Below are 26,997 nucleotides of genomic sequence, written 5' to 3' on the forward strand. Positions count from 1 at the left end.
TACTCTATAGTTTCCTCCTCTTTTAGTGCTTTTCTGTCCATCTACTTGTTCAAAACTTGACAGTGCCTTATTTGAGGCATCTGAACAAAATCCATTTTAAGTTCCCATTAATTGTAGGATTGGGAATATGGAAAGGCAAAAATGCGTAAACATTTTTCTGTTCTCCCTCCTACAGAAATATTGAGTTTGTCTTGTTTGTTCACCTGTGCATGTGAATGTATTTGTATGTGTACGAGAAATAGACCATAAGGTACAGCGCCATGCAAGCTATTCTCATGCTCATTTATTACCACAGAAACTCTGATGACGTTTTTTCTCATTATTAAGCCTTAGCATTAGGGCTAACTTAACTTGAGACATTGATTGCAGCACAACGTGGAAGGATAAACTCCATTCTCGCCTATAAAACATGACATATGCTGTAATCATTTATAAAGTGTCGCTGATGGAAAATGAAGTGAAATAACCAGCATCAGTGCAGGTCTTATATAACGGGCTATATACAGAGCGAGTGGGCCCCAGCCCTTGTGAAGCTGTCATCTGCTGGAGAAGTAAAACAATGGGAGTGAAGGGTGAGAGATAACAGTGCACTACCCCTGCTGTGATAATAACACTGTGCAATGGCTATATTTAGGGGCTCACTTTGACTAAATTGCTTGGTGTGTGTGTGTGTGTGTGTGTGTGTGTGTGTGTGTGTGTGTGTGTGTGTGTGTGTGTGTGTGTGTCTGTGTGTGTGTGTGTGTGTGTGTGTGTGTGTGTGTGTGTGTGTGTGTGTGTGTGTGTGTGTGTACACTGGGCTGTTCAGACCTCAAAGCTATGCAGCCCCACCAAAGCTCGTATATCAACTTTCCCAGTAAAATGACTTTCAAAAATAACTATGTGTGCAGTTCCTCTTTCCCCATCATCAGAGATACTTATGTTGTTAAATAAAAGATTAGTTTGGTCATTTTATTGTATTGTATTTGACAGAAATAATCTAATTGGTGTGTTTGTCCCTTTCAAGACCATCCTCTTATACTATGTAATATAGTGACACTATGAGTTGTCCTCACTACAGTACGCACACACACACACACGCACGAACGCACGCACGCACGCACGCACGCACGCACACACACACACACACACACACACACACACTCAGAGTTTTAAATTTGACCTTTTCGTGAATGGACGTTGTGGTTTTACTAAACGTATTAAACCAGCACCAGGTCCTGCTACCTCCAATAAAAACAGCTCAGGCCTGAACAGCAGAATAATTACTTTTTAATAGATTTTCACTCGGGTACGACTCCAGCTGATGTATTTACAGGAGGAACAATAAGCTTTACTCTTCTCCTGTGCTCTGAAGTATCCCACGCTACCCATGCTACGTTTGCAAACAGACTAACCTGAGAATAAACTTTTATCCAACAGTTGGTATTATGATTTTATTATTTGGTTTGTGAAAGATTTTGTATTTAGATAACATTTGATTGATTGATGATGGGAAGACACATACAGAGCAAAGACAGCCTAAAACCGACATAGTGATTTGCTGATTTAAAAAACAAGTGAAGCCTTTTTTCAAGGTTTTTCTTTAAACCTGAAATGAACAGTGTTTTTTTAAGCCACTTGGGGGCAGTAGAAACAAATATGGGCAAACATTGATATATTATCACTTTTAAATGTAGTTGCTTATTTTTCCTATCAAGAAGTAACAGTATAAACGTTATCATTCATTTGGAGTGGTTGCATGGGCAATATATCGATATTATGTCAATGTCTTCTTCGATGTTGTACAGTATTGTAAGCACATTGTCTTTTCCTTCCTTAAAAGCTGCTATTTTCCATTAACCGCTTGGTCATCAAATGCAAATGACTGTTGATTATTTATCAACATTCTAATTGTGTATTTTTATGTTTTGTAAAAGCTGAAATGCTCAACCCTAAAATATTGTCACAATATCCACAGCGAGGTATTTGGAAACAATATTTTAAACCTTTACATAATTTATTTCTTGGTGGACACCAGGCAATCCAATGTGTTTCTGACATGAGTATTTAAACACATTTTAGAACTTAACAATTGAATCACATAGCCAAAACCAAAGTATATGTGTGATTAATCATATGGGGAGTACTGGCAGACAATATCTACTGTACAGTAACCGAGAACTCAAGACGTAATTCTCCTGCAGTTCCCTCCTTTCCTGTATCGCTGCACACAATGTTTTCTTACTGTTGACAGTGTTTCCCGCTCTGTTTCTATTGGCTGGCAGCCAGGGTTTTCTGAAGCCATCATGAAGAGATAAGCCAATCACAGTGACCAGGTTAACAACGGGGTTATCAGCGCTACTGTTTACTTAACCCCGTTCACCACAGATACTCAACACATGTGGACTTGTGTGCACGTAAGCAGCCTTATCTTGCTTTGTGAGCTGTATATATCACAGTGTTAGATTGATATTAAAGGAAATGATCCATGGCAGGAGCAGAGGTATCAGTGTCCCAAGCCTTCAGGCACTCAACACAAACAAACAGTGTCCTTATTTTGAAAACTTTTCCCCTCTTCCCTTACTTTTTGTCTTCGGATTATGGGTTCAGTTCAGACACAGACATGCAAAACAGACCCTGTATTGTGCACACACATCAATGCACACACAGCCCTCTTCCTGTTGGATTTATTCCCGCCATTTGGAGAACAATTTAGCTTGACCTTCAAATGGGAATGTTCTGGACCTTATCAGAGGGTTTTGGTAACGGCCATGGAGTTACACAATCAAAATCTTAGATGTAATCATTCCCTCCAGGTTTGCTCATGTTGGACCTTTCACTGCCCCCTTAAATGCAAACTCAGGATATTTGTTCAATTAATCTGTTGCAAAAACTAAAATGTGAATGTTGGCTTCAGTTGAAGGTTACAAGTGGAGTTGTTCTACTAGCTGCAACATGGGATTATCATTTTTCATGACTTTCAAGCCTGTGCACTAGATGTCACTGTTTTACATGCAGACTGCAATGCATTACCCCAATAATTAACTGTTTCATAAGCTTACAGTGAAACCTCATTAAAAACACAGTCAGCTAACACATTACATAAAGAGCAACATGCACAGTGGCAAAATGCAGGCAAATTGACATTAAAACAAGTATTCTAGTTCAGAATTACAAGTGTCTCCGATCAAAAGTCTTTGTTTTGGGATATGATGGCCTTTAGCTTTTTGCTCTTAAAAAGTACATACTACTATAGTTTTCAGGTTCATATCGCGTGTCTCTACTGGGACATGTCTTCAAGCTTTAATGTTCAAAAAGCTCTTTATTTTTCTCATACTGCCTGTGCTGCAGCACCTCTTTTCACCCTCTGTCTGAAACTAGAGCCCAGTCTGCTCTGATTGGTTAGCTGGCCGGCTCTGTTGTGATTGGTCAACCGCATAGAGATGTCCCGCCCCTTAACCTATAACATACAATGTGTTGTAGCGCTAGCCAATAGAAACGCAAGTGTAATATAGCGACGTCATTATGTGACCTAAGCAAACAAAGGAAGCATTTCAGGCAGGGGGGGAATAATAGCCTTTGCAGACCATTTACATGCACTAAAACATATATAACAAAAGTACAATAGGGCCCCTTTAACGCTGAGCTTCACAACACCACCCTCTTTCCTGTTTGGCTGGCGTTCAGCAGCGAGACTCCAAGTTGCTGTTTGATGCATAAACAGTGGACTCGCGGTCACCGAGTTTAAATGATTAACCTCCTCAATTTAATTTTCCATCTGAAGCAGTTAAAACTGTGGATATCTGTTTAGTTTATCTCTCATTCCTCTTCTTTACGCTGCCAGAGTCGTTTGAGTTTCTCTGTATTGTTTAATTGACGCTGAGCTCAGCCTTGACCTAAACAAATGTGGTTTAGATTCTGGGAGTGTTGCTATTAATATCCACCCAGTCTTTTGGCAGCAGACAGCTGATACTTAAAGAGGGAGACAGGGCATGATGGGAGGGAACTGCCTGCCTGGTGCACAGGGAAAAATCTGTTAAACTACTGAGAGTTTCACAGTCAGCAGCTTAATATATCAGGAATCTGCAACAACGCAGCAGCATTTCTCAGCAGTATGGCTTATTTTGAGCCACAGTTGGAGTTAAGTAGCACAGACTATTGTGTATTTCCTTCCAATTGCTTAAGGTAGGCAGTTTACAATGTTTTATGATTGCATAGCGTCATGTAAACTCTTGCAAAGTGATTTTGGATCTTATTTTGGATTGCAATCCAGACAGTTTTAAGTCCATAAGGACAAACTGAAAGATCAATATTGAAAACTAGCTTTTGTTATCTCATTAAGAGTTTTTTATTGTTGTATTTCACTCAACAAGACAGATTTCTCATGCCAGCTCTCAGGCTTCATTTGCTCGGCTCATAATGAAAATCCCTGGTGTCGGGGCCAATGCAAACATTCCAAGTGATTTAGCCGAGGCAAAATTAAATTCCTCGAATGATTATTGCTCAAGTGTTTTGTTTTTTTTCCTCTGGTGTGCTCATAAAAGAAAAGACTTGCAGGTGCAGGAAGAACATTCCTCTATCATGCTATTGAAAGGGGAGTTGTGTTCCCTTTTTCCCGCTGTACTCTATTCCTGTATAGCCAGATGGAGGGGTGGCGTTCCAACCCAAACATCTACCTTCTCTCGGAGACAAAACACAGGCCCGCTTTGTGCGATACAATTACCAATTATTTTTCAGTTTGATGGGGAATAGCTGTTTTAACATTGATTCCAACAGTAGGTGTGATGTTGGAGATATGTCCGCCGCAAAGTGGTAAAAGTTGGAGCTTCTGTGGCCTCAACCACAGCATTCTAAACTTTGTGAAGCTTGGACTCAGGGGTGTGTTCCTAATATGTGACTTGGACTTGAGTCAGCAATAATTCTGTTTACTTGGTATTGAACAACATAAATAAAGACTTGTCTTAGATACCAGAGGCCTGTGATTGCACTTGGATTTTGGCATAATCCCTTGCAATGGCCTGATATCCCCCACAAATATTGTATATTATTGGATCAGATTACTGCAGTGTACAACAGGTCACTCATACAACCACAGATACTCCCCTTCCATGTCTGCATATCCAATCAGCTTGGAGCCTTTTAGCTCATGGTTTTGGTTCATCACCAGCACACTCTGCTTTCATCAACCTCTTTTCCAGTTGCAGCAAACAAGCTCTTTTTTGGGAAAAACAGAGCTAAAGCAAATTTCGAGATTTCCTTTTTCTAGGTGGTAAGACAAATAACTTCAAGTAGAAGTTGCTGTGGCTGTGTAGATGACCAACTTTGAACTAGGGAAAAGCATCTCAGTGTAATTAAATCAAGTCAAAAGTAATGTAATCAACAAATCCCCCAAAATCGTTGTAACATCTGTTCATTTATTTTAAACCATCTCTTACTCTGCTTGACAATTTGAAATGTCATCAAATTCTGTGAATTCGAAATGCATCATTCGGGACATAACTTTAAAGAGAGATTCAAAGGCTTTATTATCAAATGCACAGAAGCTATAGTGTGAAGTTTACGTTTGTTTTAAAAAGCTGGGTGTCACTTAAGTTTGAGAACTATACTGTATGTGACAATAACAAGAATAGTGTGAGTGTCAGACCCTGTAAATGCATCATAAACAAAATATTTTGAAATGTTCTTACCTGCGCTTCTATTGGCTAGCGCTCCAACGCATTATACATGATAGGCTAAGGGGCGTTACATCTCTAAGCGGTTGACCAATCACAACACAGCCGGTCAGCTAACCAATCAGAGCAGACTGGGCTCTGGTTTCAGACAGAGGGTGAAAAGAGGTGCTGCAGCACAGGCTATATGAAGTGCTTGTTGAACCTTAAAGCAGGTAAACATGTCACAGGAGAGGCACTAAATACAAATATGAAAGGAAAATTAGCAGAATGTGTCCTTTCACATTTGTAAATTACCATTTGGTTGTCATATCGTATGAAACATCTCTCAGAAAGGGGAAATGTTGCACAAGGGTAAGACACATGACTGCTTGTGTTGAGCTTTTACGTTTTAAAGGTCACCTTTTATGCAAAATCCAGCTTTTCATGTATTTTATACATTAATATGTGTCCCCTCTGTGTAAAGAGATTCTGGAAGTTTCAGGAAAAAAGATTCTCTCACTTTTTGTCCTGATCCATTTATATAATGGAATCTCCTCCTAGAGCACCATTGAGTTCTTTTTAACCAAATATCTCTAAGAGGGGCGTGGGGAGGGGCTCCTTATTTTCATCTAAAGTAACAGACAGAGAATCAGCACTTTGGAAACAGGGCTGAAACAGAGGGGATTATGGGTAATGCTGCAATGATCTGTTTGGTATTTGGAGCCAAACACTTCAGAGACATGTTCTGTATATATCTGAGACCTATAATATATTGATGAAAAACAGCATAATAGGGGACCTTTAATAAACCTAACCTGTTTTATATTTCAGGTTAATGGAACAGAACTGGAGTACACATGTAGTATTTTCTAGTTGTTATATTGACTTTCCTCTGGTTTGAGCTCCAGGGGTTGGTGTGAGTGTCGAGGCTCGGTGGCTCTGACGCACCAGGCAACCAGAATGAAAAGAATGTTCTGTTATTAGTGGAAAAGCTCCTGTTATGTGGATTAATCTACAGCTTCGACTTTGATCTCTTGATTCACACCAAGCGACTTTGGAGGGCCAGCACACACACACACACACACACACACACACACACACACACACACACACACACACACACACACACACACACACCCACACACACACACACACACACACACACACACACACACACACACACACACACACACACACACACACACACACACACACACACACACACACACACAGTGGGTACATGCTGCAAAACATTTCAAATGTCACAGTGTTTAGTTAATTAAGTTAATTAACAAAAAGGTCCTTTTTGATGTTTCCTGTCACTCCTTTCTCTAAAATGCTTTAAACATATTAACGGTTGAAAGCAGATATAATCCATTGCCCAATTAGCAGAAATTGGGCAGCTAAATCCTTATTTTGAGATAAATGAAAACTTGGAGGATTTTTTTTCAATTAGCTAATTAAATGTAGATTTACTTTACATAGAGCAATTAAAAAGTACTTGCCTGCATGAATGTGTCGGAGGCTTATCGCAAGCAAAATCTCTGAATCCTGACACAGAGTTACAAGCTCTTAATAAGATTTAAGTTTGTAATGTAGATGCCTGATTATATCCCAATCCCGCGTGAAGGCATAACACAGAACAAAATGTGTCATTTTTCATTTCTATTTGATGATTATTAAGGAATGATGCTTGGAACAACCAGTGTAAGTTTCAAACCACTTCAATGGACCTTTTGTTTTTCAGACCGATAATATTCTTATTGTTATTTTTTGGTCTAGTTTAGAGGACTGTATACTGAAGACAAGGAAACTGTGAAAGTCAGTAGCAAATGGAAAATATCAAGTATAGACACATACAAAAATATTATAGGTGTTTTAACATTTAGCATTTTCGAAATGGTATAAGCAGAAGTACTAGACATATGATTACATACAGTATGAAATGCTTTTATGATGCTACATAAGTCATGCATAAACAAGACTAAACGTGTTTTTAGACCTAACATCGTGTACATTTAAGATACAGCACAAATGCACTTAAAGTCAATGGAAAAATTCAAGTACAACAAATTCCCCTAAAGAGTCGTAAAATGAGGTGAAGAGGCATCCGCAGGGGTTGAACATATCTTACTTGCACATTTGTGGGAATAAAAAGAACACTGGAAAAAACATAAAGAACAAGACTTACCGCTGAGTTTGCGAGATATCTTACATCAAGCGTCTGTACACGGAAATTAGCGTCAAGTTTGTATAAATGGCTTCTGTCGGAAATTGGTTTGGAATTACCTGACAATCCCTTCAAATAGTTATTGAGACTTTCCCACTCAAAACCCAGAGATAGCTCACGTTTAGAAACGTGTAGAGTTTTACCAGTCCAATGCGAGCCGATTTCTTGCAGCTTTCTCGAGATCCACTCATTGCTCGTAGACTCCAGGGAAGTGAAGTACATTTTGATAATAATGTAAATGTAACTAGCATCCAGCAGCGAAACTGAACTGCAATCAATGAGACGTTGATTGGAAATCAAGCATGACAGAGCCCTGAAGCCCTGCTGGTGTTTGCTTATTCAAACTTTATTAATATTGACTGTGTTAGATTTCAAAAGTGCTCCATATTCGTCACAGCACTTCCTTGGGTCCTCAGTGTGAAGTAGATCAGAACATTGGTTCTCGTTATATGCGAAAGACATGCCCACATATATGCAGACAGACAAAGATTAGTGTTATCTTTTGCAGACCATGAATATCTATGCAAAATGTCAAGACCTTCTGTGCAATAGTTATGGAGACATTTCAGTCTGGAGTGATTGGCCTTTGACATCCCTTTAGCCACGAAACCAGCATGGTTAAAGGTCCCCTATTATACTGGTTTTTTATCAATATATTATAGGTTATAGGTATAGATATACTATGCAAAACATGTCTCTGAAGTGTTTGGCTCCAAATACCAAACAGATCATTGTAGCATCCCATAATCCCCTCTGTTTCAGCCCTGTTTCAAAAGTGCTGATTCTCTGTCTGTTACTTTAGATGGAAATAAGGAGCCCCTCCCCACGCCCCTCTGAGAGATATTTGGTTACAAAGAACACAATGGTGCTCTAGGAGGAGATTCAGGTGATAAGGTGGGGGGGGGGGGGTGGGGGGTTACCTTGGTTGCTGATTGGCTAATGGTTACATAAGCCAACAAATCGTTATGACATCATAAAGTGGCCAAAATCTGATCAGCTCATTTTCAGACAGGTTTTTATATAAATGGTTCATGACAAAAAGTGAGAGAATCTTTTTTCCTGAAACCTTCAGAATCTCTTTACACAGAGGGGACACATGATTAATTATAAAAAATACCTGAAAAAGTGGATTCTGCATAATAGGTGACCTTTAAAACAGAACTGATCCTCCCTACCATATTCCTTCATGCTACTTCTTCCACCTCTCTGCACCAAACCCCGCCTCTGTACGATATTATGTTTGGCGACGTCATTCCAGCTCTAAGATGAACATCAATAAAGAACATAGTGAACAACAGCTCTCAGACCGCCCAACCTCAGGCACTTTGTCCGCACAGATACACCCACAAACACAGACACACACAGTGAATCACTTCTGAAAAATGCTGTTAGCACACACACACACGTTGTACCCTGGAAGAGATGACCCACAAACACACACACACACACACACACATACACACACACACACACACACACACACACACACACACACACACACACACGCACGCACGCACACACACACACACACACACACACACACACACACACACACACACACACACACACGCACACACACACACACATACACACATACACACACACACACACACACACACACACACACACACGCACGCACACACGCACACACACACACACACACACACACACACACACACACACACACACACACACACACACACACACACACACACACACACACACATTGACCCAGTTCCATGTGGCTGGGATCTGAGTTTTGTTTACTCAGCGGAGGTTTTCAAAACGGTCACAACACACTGAGTTTGCGACCCAACCATTTAATTGTCTCACACACATCAAAACACACTCTCAGACAGGGCAGAGCTTTGATGTCACCCTTCGGCCTGTTATGCATCACATATCAGCAAACTGTACATTTTATTTACAACTCAAGACAATTTATCCTAAGGTGTGTGTGTGAGTATTTCTGTTGTATAGATGCAGAGGTGGGAAAAGTACCCAGATCTTGTACTCAAGAAAAAGTATCAAAGTGTAGGAATACTCTGTTACCAGTAAAAGTCCTGCAATCAAAATGTTACTCAAGTAAAAGTACAAAGGTATTGGCGGCAAAATACACTTTAAGTGCCAAAAGTAAAAGTAGTCATTCTGCAGACTGGTCCATTTCAGGATAATATATATGATATGTTTTGATTATAATGAATGATTCATTAAAGTGTTATCAAAGCTGGTAAAGGTACAGCTAATTTTAATGAATTTGTAAGGTAACTTGTGTATTTATACAATGAAGTCTTATTCAAGAGTTGTTTATCTATATCTGCAAAGTAACTAAAGGTATCAAATAAATCCAGTGGAGTACAAGTACACAATGTTCCTGAATTGTAGTGGAGTAGAAGTTCAAAGAAGCAAAAAATGGTAATACTCAAGTAAAGTACCTCAAAATTGGACTTAGGTACAGTACTTGAGTAAAGTGTACACCACTGTATGTGTGTCCGTCCGTCCGCCTCCCAAGACCTTGAGAGACCCAGATTCCTTCACATCTGGGCTGCCTAACTATTTCCCATAAAAAGAGTTAGTGAAACATTTATGGAACAGCCACGCTTGTCCTGTGTTTTCAAAACATTGTGCGTGTCCATGTGTTTGTTCGTACGTCCCATTTCAGTGGGAAGCATCAAGCTGTTTCTGTTGTCCATTGCGTAACTCTATTACTCTTAACCTGTGAATGAAAACAAACATAGCAGTGGGACTCGTCGGTCCTCGGGCCAAGCCAGGCCTTAGCCTTGAAGGTTTGTTGGCTTTCCTAGAAGGCCCTGTTCTTTGAAGTGGTGAATGTTCTCATCTCTTAAAAAGCTTGTGCTCTGGTTTCTACCAGCACACAGGGTTTTATGTTGGAATCAATCAAACAGACCTCAAATATCCCTAAGAATCTTCTCTTACACAGTTAGCTCCACCAAGGAGGTTTTGGTTTGGTTTGTTTGTTTGTTCTTCTTCTGCAGACCCATTACATTCATTACATTTTTGTGTAGATCCAAATCATTTTTCACTGAAAGGGCCTTGATTGCTCGTTGACTGCCTTTCTAGATGTCAATGTTTTGCTTTTACGAGTTACAAAATATCCCAGTCCGAACCAACATAGCTTGTTTGAAAGAAATGTTCAATGACAGCACAGTTTTTTTTGTTATTTATTTCATGATGCCCACACTTTCTGTTGGATATTTATTGAGACAGAAGATGCTGCAGTGGAAACCATAATCCAAAGCCTAGTTACCCCAAAGTAAATAATTTAACATGAAAATTGTTGCAATCTGCACTTTGTTACCCAAGCATGTTGAAGATGATTCAGTTGACTGCCCTCTATGTTACAAATAGTTGTAAATAGTTTGTTGTCAGCAATTTAAAGTTGTTGCAAGAGGGGCGAACAGTTTTTCAGTTTTATTCATCAGAATGAAGGAAAGTATGTATATATTTTCTGCTTCAAAATACATCTCACAGCTTCATACATGGTTTTATTTTATATTCAAAACAAAACCCACCCAAAATGTATTTTTGATCACACCTTCAACTTATTTTCCAATTGTTGTTGCAATCAGCTGTAGCTGAGCTGAGCTGAGCTGTGTTAGCTGAGCACATTTTTTTAAATTCTTTTTTTTTGGATAAATATCTCAGACACTTACTCATTTGCAGAGGGAGAAATCACCAACCTGCTCCAGCTTTGCTAGTTAGTCTGTTTTGCAACGACTTTTGTGCTCCATCTGATAACTCTTTGAATGTAAGGCAGAGATGAGAACCCGAAGTCTAATGTGTCACCCTGACCTGCACCACAACCAACATCTTATCTATCCATCCATGTGTTCATACTGCATGTTCACTTGGCCCAAACAGTCATTTGCTGGCTAGAATAAAGCTATAAATATCTGGCTAAAATAAGATGCAATTCACTGCAGCAAGGTGCAAAAGCCTTAAAGACCTTGAAGATCTTGAGGCCCTGTTCATTCTCTTTCCTGATTCCTTTCAGATAACCTACAACCGGGTTATTTTGCTGATAATGCTGTCTCCCATTTGTTGTTGTGTGAATACTCATACTTTGTTCCAGCTGCTGTAGAACACCAGGCTACTGCAAGTGCAATGTAACCTGAAAAAAAACCACATGCTTATTTAAAGGTCACCTATTACGCAAAATCCACTTTTTTATGTATTTTATACATCATCATGTGTCCCCTCTGTGTAAAGACATTCTGAAAGTTTCAGGAAAAAAGATTCTCTCTCTTTTTGTCCTGATCCATTTATATAAAAACATGTCTGAAAATGAGCTGATCAGATTTTGGCCACTTTATGATGTCATAACGATTTGTTGGCTTGTGTAACCATTAGCCAATGAGCAACCAAGGTAACCCCCCCCCTTATCACCTTAATCTCCTCCTAGAGCAGCATTAGCCGCTTTCACACCAAGTACTTTGCGGTACTTAGTCCCCGGTACTTAGTTCCCAGTACTTAGTCCCGCCGAACTCTTTAGTCCCTGGAACTGTCCTAGTAAATCGTGTTCACGACGGAATAAGTCCTTGAGGGAGGATTACGCAAATGAAGCCACTGACGTCAATTCTTCTTCTTCTGCTTTGGGTTTACTGGCAGGTCGCAAACAACTTCACGGCGTATACTGCCACCCGAAGTCCCGGAGTCCCCCGGAGTTGGGGACTGGCTTCAGTAGAAGCTGCTGGTTAGCGTCTTCCGAGTAAATCGCCAGAAGCGCAGACACCTCCTCATCACTCCAACGCTCCCATGTTTTTTTGTGTTGCCACAAGTTAGTCTCTCTCCGTTGGTGCGCTGGGCTAATGCTAACTAGACCCTCCAGAAAAACGTGATTCTGCGATCGCAGAATTGACCGCATAATCAGCAAAAAGGCCCAGATTTCTAAAAGGCCGCATATTTATCAAAAGGCCGCATAATCCCCGCATTTTTCCACACAAAATTGAGAAAAAAAGTTAACTCGTCTTGACGTGACGTCATCAGCTCGCGCATCACAGAATGTAAACAAGACTGTATAGAGTGAACGTGTGGAGCTCACACGATAGAGAAAACACCAAGATGAAAAAATCTAATCCATCTCATTTACCGACGAACATTTCTACTAAAGACCGGGCAAAAAGTGGGGGGAAACTATTCTGCACCCCGTGCAACTGTGTGTTGGAGCATAAGAGAAAATCGACGGTGACGACCCACTTTGGTTCATTCAAACATTGGAAAATGCTTTCTGCTGCTGCGGACAAGAAAGCCAAACAACTCACGTTCTCGAGGCATCAACCTCCAAAACCCTTTCGAGGGCTACAAGAAACGAGGTGAGTAGCCTACAAGATTGAAGCTGCAGATAACGAACGAGTAAATGAAAACAGAATGAGGCGGAGAAGTGTGTGTGTGTGTGTGTGTGTGTGTGTGTGTGTGTGTGCGTGCGTGCGTGCGTGCGTGCGTGCGTGCGTGCGTGCGTGCGTGCGTGCGTGCGTGCGTGAGATTAAAATAGCCCAATTGCTTTTACAATAAATAAACATTGAATGTGTTTGATTGAATAGTAAAGGGGTTTAACGTTAGTGGCAGGTTGTGTGTGAGAGAGAATAAATAAGACAGCCCAATATTTTTTTAAAAATCGATAATTTTTTCCCGCATATTTCGCATATTTCGCAACTTTCCGCATATTTCGCAACTTCCCGCAGTTTCACCGCATAAAATCACATAAAAACCCCGCATGTTTAATCGCATAATCAAGGATTTTTGCCCGCGTTTTTCTGGAGGGTCTAGCTAATGCTAATAATGCTAATGCGAGCAAATAAAATGGCAGCTTCACAAAACGTTTCAGAGTTTTACGGGGCCTGGTTTGCCCAGCCAATCAGAAATTGGAACCTTTTCCTCCCCAGGAAAGTACCACCTCTCTAGCAGGGACTGAAAAGGGGGGAAAAGGTTTTATGAACTAGGATCTAGCTCGAGATTTTTTTGGTGTGAAAGCAAAATCCCAAGAACTATCGGAACTATTCCTGGGAAAAGTACTCCCGAGTGAAAGCGCCTATTGTGTTCTTTTTAACCAAATATCTCTCAGAGGAGCGTGGGGAGTGGCTCCTTATTTTAATCTAAAGTAAAAGACAGAGAATCAGCACTTTTGAAACAGGGCTGAAACAGAGGGGATTGTGGGATGCTGCAATGATCTGTTTGGTTTTTCGAGCCAAACACTTCAGAGACATGTTTTGTATCTGAGACCTATTATATATTGATGAAAAACAGTATAATAGGGGACCTTTAAATGACCAATCTGATATTTAATTCCAGTCAGCACTTTAATGAGTAGATGCATGTAACTACAGATGTCAGCGACGTCCTGCCAGCTTCTGTGTGTATAAACATTCCAATGAGATGGTTAAGGGGGCTTGATACTCCACTTGTTTTTCTAGTGCACCTCCTGGTCTTCGTTTTGTAAACATAGAACTGTGGAGAACTGATTATGGAAATAGCCTGTACCTTTGACCTATTTACAGAGCAGGATTTTTCCTCGAGAAGCTGACGAAGCTTTACATTCATGTAGCCTTGGGCTCGAGTATTTGCAAGCTCATGTGAATAAACTGGCTGTCAGATGCATGGGTCGTATGCAGGAGCATCATCATGAATCATCATATCATTAAAAGTAGGCCTAATGTTAAAGTGAACATGAATGTCGTTACCAAATTAAAATGGGAATCTACCCAATAGTTGTCAAGACCCGTTTTAAAAAAGAAATCTAACATCATTGTGCCTTTTCAAAAGCCTATAAGAAAATGACCCTACTTTTTACATGATTTATTTCCCCAGTAGGCCTAAACCTTTTCCTCATGAGTTTATTATTTGTATTGCTGTTTCAAGTCTTCTTTAACAAAGCAAGATGTTCATTTGTTACAATAAACACATTTACAGTGACACCAACCCAGTCTCACATCTAAACATGTAATAACCACGTTGGTCCACAACTTGGGACGTAGTATTTCTACAAAAATGCTTCTGAAATTGTAGGATCTCTACGTTTTTTTTCACCATTCATTTCCAATAGCTGGCGTCTGTGTCACGTGATCTTCATATTTCTCTCCGCATAAAAAACAAAACATGGCCGACCTTCGTTTTATTCTCGGTGGAAAATGCCTATTTTAAGGTTAGTTTGGCCATTAAAATGCGTTTTGATGTCATTTGATGCGAGAAATATGAGTTGTTATTTCAGATTATGTGTGCAGTGGATGCACATGTTCTTTAGTTTGCTAGTTATTACGAAGAGTACCGCAAGAAATTGTGTACATACAACGTGTTCATTTTAAGGTGGTTGCTAGGGACGCTGCTATCGATATTATTTCTGTTATGTTGTGTAACTGTTTAATGGTGTTATCTTTATTGCTACCCCCTTCCCCGTCAATTTATAGTGTTGGTCCACAGCGCAAACGTTTTAGTTTAACAAAATCCGCATCTAAAATTGTAGCAAAGATACGTTATTTTACCCTATGCAATTCTCCAACCCAGTCTCAAATCTCACATCACATCGTCAGATGCAATACCGGAAACAGACGTAGGCAAGATCCTCAGCTCGGTGATTTGTATGGTTTAGCCGCAATGCACGTTGAGAGATGGTGTTTATGCGATGTGTCTTTTAAAAATAAAATAATACTTTATTCCGAGTGTGCTTGCTTTTCTCTTTGAAAGTCATCACATAACGGCATTGTAATACACGGTTCGGCTGCATTAAATATGACATATCTGCCGTAGTTCTCTCTTTATAGAGCCCTGATGAGAAGACTTCTAGACAAACAGGAAGAACTGTTCAACACTGAAAATGTGACGTGGATCATATCAGCAATTAAACTACATCTTACATTTCTTTTCACACAATACGTCTCCTTGCAATATCAACACTAATTCGGCTGACTTTTATATTTGATCCAGTTGGTAGATAGGATATATTTACACAATAACGGTGCACAGCTGATAGAAAGGGACACCTAGTGGTTAAAGCACGTTATTGAATTTCATTATTTGTATTATTAGATATTAATAGGATCCCTATAAAGTATTATTCATTACTCGTTATTCTCTACTAATAGGTAATTAAAGACTGTATATAATGACTATTTTGCACATCCCTTTCAGGATTTCAAGATTTTCTAAGGTTTATTGACATATCATATTATACACAACTACGCAATGAATGAAAAACCTCCACCATTAAACTGTCATATTCTGCACATTTCTTATACTATCTACATACATCTTATAAGAGTATAATACATATGTATAATACCAGTTAAAGTAAGTGCTCAACATAGTTAACATTGCTGGAGGTATACAGTACACACATATTGATAGATGTATTGTAATGCACTGTTGAGGAACCTGCGACCCAAGTTGTTCATTCATTGCATAACTACACCGTAGTTGTGTATATGATATGATATGATATGGTCTCTAATGACGTGTCACTTTAGCTACCAGAGACCAAGGGCCCCTCTTCTTCAAGGGTTAAAGTCAGGTCTTGAATACACTGCAAGAAATATCAACCCACACTGTTATTCATAAAAAAACACATTGAAAATAAATAAATAAACTTGCCACAGGAAGTGAAAAATCCTTAAAGGATAAATTCTTATTCTCTTATTGGGGAGAGAAGTACTCTACTCTGTTACAAGGGAAAATACAGCATTTGAAAAGTAAAAGTACAAAAGTATTGGCATCAAAATATACTCATATAGCAAAAGCAAATATTGTGCTAAATGTCCTGTTTCAGAATCATGACTGGATTATTATTGCTCATGCAATGATGTGTTAATCACAGGTAAAGGTGGAAGTACTTGTAATGACTTTAACAATACTGATGGATATTTTATCTTGGTTTATTTCTTAGTTTATTTATATTTTGTATAAAGTAATAATCCGAAAATGTAAAGTAAATAGTATCTTTCTGTCGAATACATGGAGTGGAATAGAAAGTACAACATTTGCTTCCAAATTGTAATAGAGTAAAAGTATAAAGTAGCATGAAATAAAAACACAAGTAAATACTAAATACTTAAATACAACAATTGAATACATGTACTTCATTACATTGCATCACTGCTTATTTATTTGTTTTGCCACAGTTGAGATGTGTATAGGCTACTGACAACCAGCTTGCATAAAAAAAAGTACTTCATTTTTTGCAGCGTGCTGCTGTGAATAGGGCGGCGCAGAGAGAGGAGGTTTCCTTCAGAGAGAGAGAGAGTCAGCTGGTCGAAAAGTGCAGTGCATGTGTGCGTGTGTTTGGGTGTGTACGTGTGTTTGAGTGTGTGTGTGCGAGAAAGAAAAGCACCCCGGGGGGAACAAGGTGCAGACCACAGAGCAGCGGACGGTTCTTTGTGTGTGTGGGGGACAGTTTGTAAGAAGATCCAGACGAGGAGAGTCGAAGTGCTGCTCCGCGTGCGTCCTGGACACGATTCTTCAGCGTGCTGCCCTTTTATTCACGTAAGCCCTTTGGTTATTTGTTTGTAAACTCAGTATATAAACTCATCTGTTTTCGGGGGTCTCTGTGTTTCACAAAATGAACCCTTTCACAGAATGCGTTGTGTTCATGAAAGTCAGAGGTGGGAGAAGAACGCGTATACAATAAAAGTACCAGAGTGTATGAATACTCTGGTACAAGTAAAAGTCCTGCATTCAAAATGTTTCTCAAGTAAAAGTTCAAAAGTATATGCATCCAAATATAGTTAAAGTAGCAAAAGTAAAAGTAGTCATTGTGCAGATTGGTGCATTTCAGAATAATATGATATGTTTTATTAACTGTTATCAAATCTGGTAAAGGTGCAGCTAGTTTTAGTGACTTTGTGCAGGATAGCGTGTGAATTTACTTCAGGTGGAACTAAAGTCTTATTAATGTGTTGATTTTATTTCACATCATTAATCCAAATCTGCAAAGTTACTAAAGGTATTACATACATGTAATACACTCAAAATTGTACTTAAGTGTGGTACTTGAGTAAATATATTTGGTTAGTTCACATCACTGCACTGACATTACATTTGTATAGCTGTGGCATATACAAAGTCAGTGTAGATATGTAAAACAGCTTTCAAACATCCTTAGCTAATCTACCCCATAAACATATTGTCATTTAAATGATACAGAGCATGCAACAGAGCATTGTTGACTGTAAGACGATCCCCAGCTGGAGTAGTTTGAACACTGCAGTAATACTGAGACTGGTGATGGTGGCATTGGGGGTTCAGTTTTTATGAAGATTGACACAACTCCTCCTCAACACACCAGTGTGACTAGATGCTCAATCAGTGTCACAAAGCCTCTGCAGTGACTGTCTCACATCCTCACAGTAGCTTTGGTTACACTAATTGCTACTTTGTAAGGGAGCTCTCTAAACCCACAGCACAAGGCCAGCAAGAATGGCTGCAACAAGGAGGATAAACTGAGAGACTGTGTGTGTTTTTGTTGATGGTCTGTCATAAAACTCCATTAGCAGTAACTTAATGTAGGCTAATCCCTGCACGCTGCCAGACTTTCTCCTTCCTTCCTTCCTTCCTGGCGCATAAAGAAGACTACAGGTCTGTTTTGGACCATGCAAAATCAATGCCTTTAAGAGGCTGTGACTGGAATAATATGCTACTGTGTGTGAAGTACAGGTGCAGATGGATAGCATTACAGCTTGTGAACTATAGAGATTGCTGTGCAGTCCTTGTATTATTTAGTTTAGAGGAAATAAAGTCATAATCCGTAAAAAAAAAAACTGCCGAAATGCACTCAATGTCGGCATCTAAGCTTATTTGTACTTGGGAAGTTGTACGAGTGAACTATTTTCTATCGAAACACACACACATGCACACTCACACGCAATTGGCATTATTAACTTGCTCCATGTCCCGTTTAATTCCCTAGATCTCCCTGTTTGGCCTGTAAAGCTGAATTGCTCCCTTTCTCTGCAGTAGGAACCCCAAATGTCAGCAAATGTCAAGCACTTGCAGCTTTGGCATTGCTTCCAGGCTTATTAGCCCCTTACGATCACCCCTGCTTGCCCTTTTGGCCAGCAGTTTGATTGGTGTGAACACACACATTAGGCCTATGCAAGAACATGTGAGATATAACACCGGTTGCAGTAAGAATGAAAAAAAAAAAAAAGCAGTGTGTAATTATCAGCAGAGTGTCTGTGTGTGTGTGTGTGTGTGTGTGTGTGTGTGTGTGTGTGTGTGTGTGTGTGTGTGTGTGTGTGTGTGTGTGTGTGTGTGTGTGTGTGTGTGTGTGTGTGTGTGTGTGTGTGTGTGTGTGTGTGTGTGTGTGTGTGTGTGTGTGTGTGTGTGTGTGTGTGTGTGTGTGTGTGTGTGTGTGTGTGTGTGTGTGTGTGTGTGTCACAACCCCCCCTCCCCTCAGTCTGCAGGTGGTCATGTGTTGCTAGCTTGGAGAAGGTTTCTTATTTAATCTTAAGCCCCAGGCTTTGTTTGGGAACTGACTTGTATGTGTGTGTGTGCGTCGTACACAATGGCTGTGTTTACATTGGATTTGCTATGCACATGTTCGTCCATGCACGCACACACATTCGCAGGGTTGGATTTCTCTTTAGCGAAGAAAGGGGTATAGGGTTTTGTGTTCTTTCTTTAGGCAGACCATATACCTTTCTTTTGGCAGACGATATACATATGCACGATTTTGTGAAAAAATGTAATTGCGATTTTTCTGACAAATATTGCGATTGTGATTCGAATTGCGATATTTGTTTTTAAGCGACTCAACGTAAGTTTATTGTAAAATGCGGCCATAACTTCGGCTAGGAAGGTTGTATCAACATGCTCCCGTCTCTAGCACCCCCGCAGCCCGAGCTACGAGTGAAAGAACTAAACTTACATGAAACTTCCGTTGGGTTGCTTTAAAGTCAAGCTTCAGTTTAAGACTCACCCTGTAATAGATGTAACACATGTGATGGAGCATTACTAACCTGACTCAGATGGTGTGTTTCACCAAACCATCTAGGAAAGCTCCATTGGAAGCCATTTGGAAAGGGCAGGCACTTTCAAAAATACTTGGCAGGTGATTGGTCTGTCAATCACCTTCTATCATGGGCCACTTCTGATTGGTTAACAATGGCTGGTACATGTTGAGCACAGCACTTCTGATTGGTGTGGATGACTGACACACAAGAAGAAAAAAAAAAAATGGGTAAAATAAATAAGTTAAAAAAATCGCAGGCTTTCCGATTTGATAATCGCATCATTTCAAATCGCGATTTCGATTTAAACTCGATTAATCGTTCAGCCCTAATACATACCAGTTTGTACAAGGTTGTTGCAAAGTGTTTAGCACAGATTATTTTTGTTTTTATGATGTCATTTTATTTTTACCAAACCAGTAGTGGTTTAATTACATTACACTCAAAATGTCAACATGACATCAAAACATTAACTTGCTCCAAAAAAGAAATAATGCCAAAACATAAGCATACATAATTTTTTTTTGCATCCAACTCATCCTTGCAAAACACACATAAAAAACAAACAAACAACCGTCTTTGTGAATTGCCTCATCATAACTTTCAAGAACAACTTTGTGAGTTTGTATTTTCTCTTGTAATCTCCATTTAGTTCATTTAGTCTACCCTCTTTTAAAATTGAGTGTGTTTTTTGTGCTTTATCCACCCCTCTTGTGCAGGGTGTTGGTGAGACCAGAGGTTGTCCTGCCCTACAGAGGGAACACTGAAGAACACCATGGCCTTAGCGGGATGCCCTGACTTCTTCTTACGTCACCCGAACTACCAGGTAAATATTGTGTAGCGTTGCACTGTGTGTATGCATGCTCTTCACTGGTGGATGGGAGCTTATTCATCAAGAACATGTTACAGTTACACTCCAGTTTGAAAGGCTCATGCAGGGAGGGCTATTTCCTTTGGGTAATTGGACCAGGGAATGCACCGGTGCAACTTCTAACTTTTACAGTGGCTCCACTTCTTTTTGCTTTCCCAGTTGTAAACAAGCATGCACAATATCAAGGCTCCCATTATTAATATAACTACTTGCCGCTGTAGTTAACACGAGAAAATGTCTCACGTTATATATGCCTTCTAATTCATCGATAGTCAAAGCAATGACTTGATTTGGGTCAAACAATACATTTGTGGACTTGAAAACCAAAAAAGGCAGGTTAAAAAAAAACGTTCTGCAAGTTAATAATTGTGTTAATGTTACGCTTATAATTCATATCAAAATGTTGATTAGTGCAACTTTGAGTTTGAAATTATCTTTCGTTTATAAAAGTGTTCAAGTTTTTGTTAAGGGAAAGATTACAGTGAGATGGTTATACAAACCTCTCTGAGTGTATCAACATGTGGCTTTGTGACTCCTGGCCTAGTTGGGTAAAAAATGGCATCCATTTAGCACAACAGACCCACTTCCTCTATGCAACCCCCGTAGAATGAGCCCTTTGTTTCTCAGCTTGGATTTTCTCCTCTACAACCGTCCAGTAACCTCAAGAATTTGGCTAAAAAGCATCGTGAAGGTCTATAAATAGAGCGCTAAAGAAACAACAATAACAAGCTGTTGGCTCTGTCGTGTGACAGGCCTGAGAGCATTGGATGATAGCATTACATCTCACTGGGACCAATGGGACGATGGAGGAGACATCGCCTCAGATGCCCTTATTCCTCTTAGTAGAGGTTTTGCCAAAAAAGTGTCTCCCTGCTAACCCAAACCGTGGGACCGCTGAGCCCTCTGCTGAGCTGAAATGAAGTTGGATTGGTTCACGTTAGATTCCAGGAAAGGGTTTTGCACCAGTAAGACTGCAGTGAATAGCGAATTGAATCTCCATAGAAAACAACATTCCTCCACCTTGAATCTTGCTGCGGAAAAACAGAGTTTGATAGTTAGAGGAGAGGGAGAGAAGTGGGTTACAACATTTCTGTGTCTGTGTGTGTTATGTAAAGCTTGCCAGTTGACGTGAAACAGCATGGCACACACACACACACACACACACACACACACACACACACACACACACACACACACACACACACACACACACACACACACACACACACACACACACACACACACACACACACACACACACACACACACACACACACACACACACACATACACACACACACACACACACACACCCCATGGGGTCTCTCTTTAGGCAGTCACTGTAGGTTGAGTGTGTGTATAGATAAGGAGCAAATGAGCTCAGTTTTCTGCAAAGTTATATAACGCTATACCTAACGGCGGGTATGATTTTCAGATTTCAAGGCCTGTCTCCAAAGCGTGTGTGTGTGTGTGTGTGTTTGTCTGTCTATCTTAGTGAGAACTTTGGATCTGCGCCAGATATATTCCTTGCATACATAGGAACAGCAGAGCACTGAGAAAGCACAGTTCACAGACTCAAAACTCATCTGAGTTATAACGTTAGCAAGCAAAACATTAAACCGTCAGCGTTGGTGCCAACAGACCTGAGCGTGTGTTAGGACATGGACTTCAGCCTTGCTTTTCTATTTTTAGAGCGGTCAGTTGTCAGCACAGTTATTGCCGAGGCAATGGGCACGCTGGAGCTCGCACTTACAGTATGCTTTCGAGGAAGCATAGCCTTTGGTTCTCAGAGAAAACATGTGTTGAAATACCTCAATGTTATTGCCATGGGCTGAAGAGTGAAAGGGGAGATGTTTGCAGAGGTGTCAAGAGTAGTCATGACTATCCAAATGTGTCAATCTGTTTAAAGAACCACTTCTGCTGGCTTCAAGAACCACAGCATTGGTCCAGACCTTGAGGACAAGAAAATAACTCGCTTAAATCTAAGAAAATCACAGGAAATTACTCTTAAGTTTCTGCAGGATAGAGAATCAAAGCAAGCAGCCCTACGGATAAATAGAACAAGCAAGAGGAAACATTTTTTAAGGCCAGCAACTCAGAACAAGATGTCTTATCACTCCCTTTAACAACCGTTTTACAATCTTCATTGGCCTTTCTTTGAAGTTTTAAGTCTCCCAAGAGGACTAGAAGTGATGGTATCAAAGAAAAAATAAAGGTTTGTTAACCAGGGCAGTACGTGTGCAACTTTAACATACTAACATAATTTTATGTTAAAAAACAATATACAACAATATCATTTTGAGTTGTGTTAGAGGCACAGCTCTGTGGGTGGAAATGTCAGGTAAATCAATTGGACCACCACTTTGTTCAACACTCAAATATCTCAACAACTTTTGGATGGATTGCCATAAAACTGGTTACAGACACTAACCTACCCTTTACTAACTTTGGTCATCGTTTGACTTTTCATTGAGCATCATCATCTGGTTTAAGTTTCGATTCCTCCATCACTTTGGCTTAATACTTATCGTCTTATCATCTTTACTTCTAATATGGTGAATACCTGCACTTAGCATCAGCATGTTAGCATTGTCCTTGTTAGCATGGTGGCGTTAGGAGTTAGCTCAAAGCAACTCTGTTTAGAAATGCAGTTTCACAGTGCTAAAGCTAAAAGCATTGCTGCACAGGTCTTGTTCACCTTCAACAACATATTATTTATTGCACACCATAAACAATCGTGACACATTATTGGACCACATTAGCACGCTCTAGATAAAGAACCATGTACAAGCTTTATACAGGGCTCTCAAGTTCAGAGTGAGATTTTGGCAGCGGTGTTTGGTACTCCAACTTCTGGCTCCCCTCAAAGTTCCCATGAAGCCCTCTGTATCGCAAATGTCAACGGAGGGGGAGGGGGGGTGGTAGTGGAGTGCACGCGTCTCAAACAAGCCTAGTTTGTTTACAAAATTGCGGCGCAACTTGGTGGGCGGTGCGTGAGACTTGAGAGCTCTGCTTTATAGCTTGTTTGATACGTTAGGGTTAGGGGGTTCAACATTTAAAAAATGGTACTTCATTTTAAGCTTGCCTTGTATCATTTTATCATATTAATACCTTTTTGGGATACAACAAAATACTAATCGATATATTGACTCAGCAGTCAATCTTTTCTGTCTGGTCACAGTTTAGTGAACTGAAATTATGACTGGAATGAACAGTATTGAAAACAACAAGTTAAAAATGTCTAGAATTTAACAATTCACTGAAAGATTGGTGAAACACAAGACTCGAGTGTGACTGTCTCCCAAACCATGAAGCAGCAGAAGAAGAAGAAAGCCTTTGTTCGTGTACTGCTTGCACCCTTGAGAGTAGTAATACCAAGACTGCTGTGTATAACTATTGGCACAATGCGCGAAACATCCCACATCTGGAATATGCTCTCACTGAGAAACCAATGACATCGTTTAAGCTATCAGTTCCTGTCACTTTAGACCTAGTGGCCCATTAAGGGAGCATCAGTGCACATCTCTTCAGGCCATAGAGTCAGGGAAAGTGCATTACTGGGAGTTCATAAGGAACTTTTTATGAGGAATGTAGCCATTAAAGCGGACTCTCTTACTGCACGAGTGCTGCTGAGGGGAGGGAGTTTGCTTGTAGCTATATATTAACACTGCTGCTACTGATATCTGTACTACATCGAGGACACTGTCCTGCCTCAATCTGCTCTACACAATTACACTCTTCATGTCCAGAAGAAAGTAAATACAAAACCAGTGCTGATAGTGCTGCAAGAGAAATGACAGACTTACAGGTCTGATGGCAGAAATGTTTGCAAAAATAAAATATAACCTCTTAAATGCTTATAGTGTCTTAAAATCCAAAAACCAACATGCATATAGGGAACAGTATGTATCGTATTATTTGCTCATTAATTAAGATGCTGTTACTTTATGGCTGAAGCATTACATTTAGAAAAAGTATATTAGTTCAGGCTAGCTCTTTTGTGAGCAAGTTTTACCTCTAGCTAGTCAGCTGTAACTGAAGCCTTCAGACTTTCTTCGTCAGCACTCTGCAGCCAAGTCGCCTTCCTTGGAAAGCTTTTGGCCGCTGCTTCTCAGAGCCATAAATCTTACAGTGCAGTTATGGGTGTGTTCGAAGCACTGAGCGGTGCTTCAAATGTGTGTGTGCGTGTGTGTGTTTATTTGCACAGCAAGACCCCTGGCCACGAGCAGTTCCTGGAAGCAACGGTTTGTCGTTCTTCTTTTTCCTGGAAAAAGGGAAGATGGAGAATTAGTTTGGCTTTCTTCCCTCCCTATCACCTCTGCAGCTTTCCTGCCTCGAGGCTGCTTCAGATTAGATAATGTGAGAGGAACTTGGCAGTGTGTGCGTGCGTCTCCAGACGGTTGAGATTGTATAAGTGTGCCTAAGCTGGTATGTTTTCGCCCTTGAAATGATTGATCTGTTATTTTGTTTAAACAACACCCTTCAGTATCTGATGTGAGGGTTTGAAATGCGTGTGTGTGCACGTGTCTGAGAAAGAGAGAGCGGTGGGGGGGGGGGGGGGGGGGGGGGGGGCGGAGTCATAAAGTCCCACTGCAACAAGGTCAAAGTGTCACCGGTCTCTGAACTTAAAGCTCGGTGTTCCTCGAGAGCAGAGGCATGAATCCACCCTTTGCCTGACCCTCTGAACTCTGTGAAAATGAAACGTTGTCCTTCCCTAAATGATCTGGGGCCGTATTCACAAAGCATTTTATCTTACCGCTAGGAGTGCTCCTAACTCGCGCTAAAACATTTTACGTAGGAGTTTTTTCTTAAAAGTTATTCACAAAGCCGCTGAGACCTACTTATACTAAGGATAAATCACTAAGAGTGAGGCGCCGTTGCTATGGATTACGTCGATTCTCGTGCATGAGTTTAGAAGCGGTCAGTACGGTGATTGGTTGTTCAGAGCAGGCGGTCTCGGTGAAACTCATCCGCAACATCCCACAAACGAGCCCACTAAAACAAGGAAATAGCCTAGGCTAGAAATGTATTCCTATCAAATACTTATGGACAGTGCAGTTAGCAGAATACACGCATGATGACAAGTTTGTGCAGACCACGATAATGACGTTGTATATGCACGTTAAAGAGAGAGAGCAAACAATACAAATACGTAAATTGCATTAAATCAAGGATGCAATTAAAAGCACCCCGCAAACTATTATCCAATGAGCATATTTCCAGCACTTAAACACTTTCAATAACAGCCCATACCGCCGTTCAAGTCTCCCTATCATGATGAATGAAAACAATCTGCGTGTTGATGGAATGTACTTTCTTTCTATTGACGAACACGTCCTCATCTTTTGAGGGCGCAATTATTTGTATGTGCGTCCCGTCAATAGCACCGACCACACCGGGCATACCTGCAATTGCCATGAAGTTGGCTTTGATCCTGTGTAGTTGTTGATTGTCCAAAGGAAACCGGATAAACTGTTGGATGATATGTGGTCTAGAGAGCGCGTTGATGGTTTGGTTTATGGCACGGCTGACTGATGGTTGCGATATTCCTAAATCGTCGGCATTGCAAAGTTGCATTTTCCCTGTTGCTAAATATCGTAGTGTTGCCAAACATTTTATTTCCGGACTAATAGGGTTATTCCTGTTAGTCGGGGATGTTATTGCATCCCGCACTAATTCCACAACAAGTTTGATACCCTCACGATTTAGCCTATATCTCTTGATCAATTCACAGTCTTCCATTGTCTCCAAAACATTTCGTCTCGCAGCCATTTTCAGATTCTTTGTGAATAGGTCTTACTGGGTTAGGAGTCCTCTCGAGGACTTTTAAGCTCTCCTAAACTTAGGTGCTACTTTTAGGCCTAAAATACTTTGTGAATTGCTCTTAGTGAATACAATTAGAAGTCCTAAATTTAAGACTGACACGCCCATTATGTTTAGGAGTTTCTCCTAAATTCGCCAGTTAGGAGCTACTTTTAGCCCTAAGATCCTTTGTGAATACGGCCCCTGGTCTTTAAAACCCACTGCATGGTTTTTATTGCGCCTTATTATTTTTTTTAATCTTTCTTCTTCTTTTTTTTCAGGAAAGCATGGACCGCACTTCCTCTCGTAGAACTGAGGAGCTGATTGTTCCAGGCTTCCAGCGCTCGGCCAATCAAAACTTGCCACATCACCATGGTAACTCTCCTTTCCTCATCCAGCCAACAGTATTTCAGATCTTTTCAGGGATGAATATAAAAAAAACTTCAATGTAAAAAAGGAAATTCTGGGGAAGCATGTTTTTCTAAAAGTATTCTTACTTTAAGAAAATATATC

The 26,997-nt window shown here is 40.3% G+C and overlaps 2 protein-coding genes across 2 annotated transcripts in view; both read left to right on the forward strand.

The window, feature by feature from the left end:
- cfap90 (cilia and flagella associated protein 90) overlaps positions 1–26,997 on the forward strand; it is a 200,638-nt gene that overhangs the window by 20,988 nt on the left and 152,653 nt on the right. The gene's annotated exons all lie outside the window — the stretch shown is intronic.
- The window catches only part of LOC307023131 (growth factor receptor-bound protein 10-like), a 54,428-nt gene continuing 42,415 nt past the window's right edge, over positions 14,985–26,997 (forward strand). The window contains 4 exon segments of the mRNA XM_079656180.1: positions 14,985–15,016; positions 17,049–17,346; positions 20,531–20,637; positions 26,766–26,859. Coding sequence (XP_079512306.1) covers positions 20,587–20,637; positions 26,766–26,859 — 145 coding nt within the window. The 5' untranslated portion in view covers positions 14,985–15,016; positions 17,049–17,346; positions 20,531–20,586.

Source organism: Notothenia rossii, assembly GCF_949606895.1.
Source record: "Notothenia rossii genome assembly, chromosome: 10".
NCBI classification, from domain to species: Eukaryota; Metazoa; Chordata; class Actinopteri; order Perciformes; family Nototheniidae; genus Notothenia; species Notothenia rossii.